The following is a 5,211-nucleotide window of genomic DNA, read 5'->3' as shown; positions in this document are numbered from 1 at the left end:
GGGACATTTACATCTAAAGAGGTTTCTGCTGCTTTTTGTTTAGCTATGCCCTGTCCCCAGAGGTGGAGTCTACAGAGGCAGGCAGGCCTCCTTGAGCTGTGGTGGGCTCCACCCAATTCGAGCTTCCCAGTGGTTTTGTTTACCTACTTAAGCCTCAGCAATGGCAGGTGCCCCTCCCCCAGCCTTGCTGCCACCTTGCAGTTAGATCTCAGACTGCTGTGATAGCAATGAGGGAGGCTCCGTGGGCGTGGGACCCTCTGGGCCAGGCGTGGGATATAATCTCCTGGTGTGCCATTTGCTAAGACCCTTGGTAAAGCACAGTATTAGGGTGGGAGTTACCCGATTTTGCAGGTGTTGTGTGTCTCAGTTTCCCTTGGCTAGGAAAAGGAATTCCCTTCCCCGTTGTGCTTCCCAGGTGAGGCAATGCTTCGCCCTGCTTCAGCTCTCGCTGGTTGGGCTGCACCCATTGACTAGCACCGACTGTCCGACACACCCCAGTGAGATGAACCCAGTACCTCAGTTGAAAATGCAGAAATCACCCATCTTCTGTGTCACTCAACACTGGGAGCTGGAGGCTGGAGCTGTTCCTATTCAGTCATCTTGGGCGCCCCCCCACCTTTTAACTTCTATACCAGAATTAAAAGTGATTTACATACCACCATTACAGTATTACAGTGTTCTGTATTTGCCAGTATCTTTATCTTTACTAGTGAGCTTTATACTTTCATATGCTGTCTAGTGGCCTTTCGTTTCAAATAGAAGGGTTCCCTTTAGTATATCTTGTAAGGTAGGTCTAGTAGTGATCAACTTCCTCAGCTTTTGTTTATCTAGCAAAATCTTTAGTTTTCTTTCATTTTCAAAGGACAGTTTTTCCAAATATAGTATTCTTGATTAGCAGAGGTTTTTTTTCCAGCCCTTTGAATATATCATCTTACTCTTTCCTGTACTACAAGATATCTACTGAGAAATCTACTGGTAGTCTTATGGAAGCTCCCTTATATGTGATGAGACTCTATTCTCTTTCTGCTTTCAAATTTATCTCTGTCTTTGACTTTTGACAATTTGATTATAATGTGTCTTGATAAGGACTTTTTTGGGTTTATCTTAGTTCAAGTCCGTTAGACTTCTTGAATGTGGATAGACATTTCCCTCCCCACATTTGAGAAGTTTTTGGCCATTATTTCTTTAAAAACTTTCTATCCTTTTTTCCCAGCCTTCTTTTGAGACTCCCATAATGCATATATTGGTCTGCTTGATGGTGTCCCATAAGTCTCTTAGGCTTTCTTTACTCTCTCTCATTCTTTTTTTTTTTTTTTGCTCCTTTGACTGGATAATTTCAAATGTTGTATCTTCAAGCTCACTGATCTTTTCCTGTTGAACTCTTCTAGTGAGTTTTTTCAGTTCAGTTATTGTATTCTTCAGCTCCAAAATTTGTTTGGTTCTTTTTCATATTTTCTATATCTTTTTTGATATTCTCATTTTGTTCATACATCCTTTTCTTGGGCTTGTTGAACATCCCAGGAGCCTTTCAAAGATATGGATTCCCAGACCTTACTGGCAGAGATTCTGATTCAGTAGGTATAGTGTTGGGGCCTTAAAAGCTATATTTTCTTTTTCTTTTTATTTATTTATTTATTTATTTATTGAGACAGAATCTCACTCTTGTCGCCCAGGCTGGACTGCAATAGCGCAAGCTCAGCTCACTGGAACCTCCACCTCCCAGGTTCAAGTGATTCTCCTGCCTCAGCTCCCTGAGTAGCCGGGATTACAGGCAGCCACCACCACGCCCAGCTAATTTTTGTATTTTTAGTAGAGATGGGATTTCACCATGTTGGCCAGGTTGGTCTTGAACTATTGGCCTCAGGTGATCCACCCAGCTCGGCCTCCCAAAGTGCTGGGATTACAGGCGTGAGTCACCACGCTAAAAGCTATGTTTCTTAAAGATCCTCCAAGTGGCTCAGATATACATCCAGGTTTGGAAATCACTTCCAGTAAAAAGACCACCTTCAATCTCTCCCCCTTCCCTTATATGAGCTCTAGGGAAGTGGGGAGGTCTAGACTTATATAAAGTTTTGTTTTGTTTTGTTTTGTTTTTTGAAATGGAGTCTTGCTCTGTCACCAGGCTGGAGTGCAGTGGCGCGATCTCAGCTCACTGCAACCTCCGCCTCCTGAGTTCAAGCGATTCCCCTCCCTCAGCCTCCTGAGTAGCTGGGACTACAGGCATGCGCCACCATGCCTGGCTAATTTTTTTTGTATTTTAGTAGAGATGGGGTTTCACCATGTTGGCTAGGATGGTCTCTATCTCCTGACCTCATGATCCACCTGCCTTGGCCTCCCAAAGTGCTGAGATCACAGACATGAGCCACTGTGCCCAGCCATAAAGTTTTTAAATATAAGCTTCTGGGAAGTGAATAGATAATGGATAGAATATGCAGACAGAAAATCAGTAAAGAAACAGAGAACTTGAACAACACTATAGACCAAATGGACCTTACAGCCATATATGCAGAACATTCCACCCAACGGCAGCACAATACACATTCTCCTCAAGTGCACATGGAACATTCTTTAGGATGGATCTCACGCTAGGTTACAAAGCAAATCTCATCTCTCCAAGGTGCCATTTTCTGCTTAGTAGTATTCATTTTCTCTGTATCATTTGAAGGTTCTTACAATCCTCCTACCTCCAGGCAGCCTTTCTGGATTAAATCCTGGCTGACCACGAGTTTCTTAAGACTTTCCCCAACCCTTCTGACCACAAAATGTGGATATGCTTTCCATTTATGTATTAATTTGGTGTTTCCATTCTGTTGGCTTGCTATCTGAGTCTCAGGCCACTGCTACGTAGAGAGCTTCTGGACTAGGTCTGCCCTAACTGCCTCATTATTATTTGATGACAATGATAGTGAGTGTAGCAGGGATGGAATTCTGGAGGCCTAGGTTCAAGTCTCTGTTCTTCTAGAGTATAAACTTGGATAAATTGTGTTCCCTCTCTGAACCTCAGTTTCCTCATCTGTGAAGTGAGGGGTATATATACAGTCTCTGCAATCCTCCTCTAAAGCCTCTGACTTTCTCTTTCGTCCTCTTGTTCACTGGTATAGCTGAGAAAGTGGAATTCCAGAGACACTCCTGAAATTGTCCGAAGTTAAAGGAGCCAGTGTGCCAGCTCCCTCTCTGCCATCACCTCTGAGAGCAGCCATGGCCCTGAGTGATGTCGATGTGAAAAAGCAGATTAAGCACATGATGGCTTTCATTGAGCAGGAAGCCAATGAGAAAGCAGAGGAAATCGATGCCAAGGCTGAGGAAGAGTTTAACATTGAGAAAGGACGCCTTGTGCAAACCCAACGACTGAAGATTATGGAGTATTATGAGAAAAAGGAGAAGCAGATAGAGCAGCAGAAGAAAATCCAGATGTCCACCATGAGGAATCAGGCAAGGCTGAAAGTCCTGAGAGCCCGAGATGACCTCATCTCGGATTTGCTCAGTGACGCGAAGCTGAGACTCAGCCGGATTGTGGAGAACCCAGAGGTCTACCAGGGGCTTCTGGATAAACTGGTGCTCCAGGGTCTGCTCCGACTGCTGGAACCTGTGATGATTGTGCGCTGCCGGCCACAGGATCTCCTCCTGGTGGAGGCTGCTGTGCAAAAAGCCATCCCCGAATACATGACAATTTCCCAAAAACATGTGGAGGTCCAGATTGATCAAGAGGCATACCTGGCTGTGAATGCAGCTGGAGGTGTGGAGGTCTACAGTGGCAATCAGAGAATAAAGGTTTCAAATACCTTGGAAAGCCGACTGGATCTCTCAGCGAAGGAAAAGATGCCAGAAATACGAATGGCCTTGTTTGGTGCTAACGCCAACAGAAAGTTCTTTATATAAGCCTCTGGGAAGTGAAGCTAGTGTTGAACCACTAAACCACGAAAGTTTAAGTTTTGGGGGGAAAAGAAACTAGTAGTGTTTCCTCCTCTTTGATGCTCTGATATTGTTCTGTTTTTCTTCATGAAATACCCCTTGGATGGCTAAAGTGTTAACTTTGAAATAAAGCCCAAATTAATGCTCAGAATTCAAATTCCAATTCATGCATCCATGCCACAGCTTCTGGTCCATTCTGCAGTCTGGGATGAAGGGAGTGATGACATCTGCTCTTCAGCTTGGCCTCAAGTGGTGAATGTGTGAGATGTGAATAGTGTTCTTGGCCTGTGGATCTGGGTGCTCTAGTTTAATATGCATATGAAGTGTGTTTTTCTTCCTTTGTTTCAGCTTCAGTACCCAAACTGATGTTATTTAATAAGGTCTAGAGGTTTTCCTCACATGTCCAGAATCAACTTAATGGGCATCCAACCAGCACAGTCACACAGGGACCCATGCTCCGAAGGGCCCAGCACCTGGGGTTTAGTGATCTGTATTTGCTGCCCTGAAGTTCCTAATTTCATCTTTGAACGTGTGTTTTGTAAGTGACATTGATGGAACATTGGGGCATGTGCCAGGGGTTTGGAGCCTTGACTCACGCATGGTACTGACTCCCAAAGTCTACCTACCTTCTTTGGATGGGTTGTTGGCTAACCATTACCCAGTCCTCTGGTGCCCTGAGGCCCAGCCTTCCTCCACCTCACCCAGTGAGCATTGCTTCCCTCGGCCCCTGGCGGGGGCCTGGTGCACATGCAGGGAGGGTCAGAATAGGGTTTCATGCTCTGTGGAGTTTCAGGGCCAGAAATCCCTGCCCAAGGCTGGCAGCTCCGTGGCATATTCAGTAGACAACTTGGCGGAAGGGGTGAGTCTCTTACCCACCAGATACTGAGCCCGTCCTGGTGTAGAGGTTTAAAGACCCTAGGAGTTACTGTCCGCTATAGGGCAGCCTGCCCACTGGAAGGAGAGATGCCAGCTCAGCTTCCCTGATCCTGACCCAGGCCCACACTGGTGGCTAGTGGGAAGGGGGACCCAACCACTGCCAAACTTGCCGCACCAGAGTCTTAGGGCAGGACCCTCAGGAGCTTGTAAATGTCTGCACTTGGCCTGCAAAGTATCCCTGTGCCTGGCAGCGTCCTCCCTTGGACAGTTCAGTGCCTGGGGGAACTTGGATGCATCTTTTCTGGCCAGTGTGAGGCACTTTCTGGGAGGAGCCAAGAAATACAGATTATATAATTTTTGTGACTTGGCATGTAGGCATTGCACAATAGAAAAGTAAATGGTAGAATTCATGCTAATAATTTA

The 5,211-nt window shown here is 45.6% G+C and overlaps 1 protein-coding gene across 1 annotated transcript in view; it reads left to right on the top strand.

Annotated features, from left to right (window-relative positions):
- The window catches only part of ATP6V1E2 (ATPase, H+ transporting, lysosomal 31kDa, V1 subunit E2), a 13,784-nt gene extending 9,721 nt beyond the window's left edge, over nt 1-4,063 (top strand). The window contains exon 2 of the mRNA XM_011965749.1: nt 3,102-4,063. Within this exon, the coding sequence (XP_011821139.1) occupies nt 3,199-3,879 (681 nt within the window). The 5' untranslated portion in view covers nt 3,102-3,198 and the 3' untranslated portion in view covers nt 3,880-4,063. The remainder of the gene's footprint in view (nt 1-3,101) is intronic.
- The last annotated feature ends 1,148 nt before the right edge of the window (nt 4,064-5,211 follow it).

Source organism: Mandrillus leucophaeus, unplaced genomic scaffold, assembly GCF_000951045.1.
Source record: "Mandrillus leucophaeus isolate KB7577 unplaced genomic scaffold, Mleu.le_1.0 Scaffold736, whole genome shotgun sequence".
NCBI lineage: Eukaryota > Metazoa > Chordata > Mammalia > Primates > Cercopithecidae > Mandrillus > Mandrillus leucophaeus.
The sequence above is the reverse complement of the archived record's forward strand: the minus strand, read 5'-3'. Positions and strand labels throughout refer to the sequence as shown.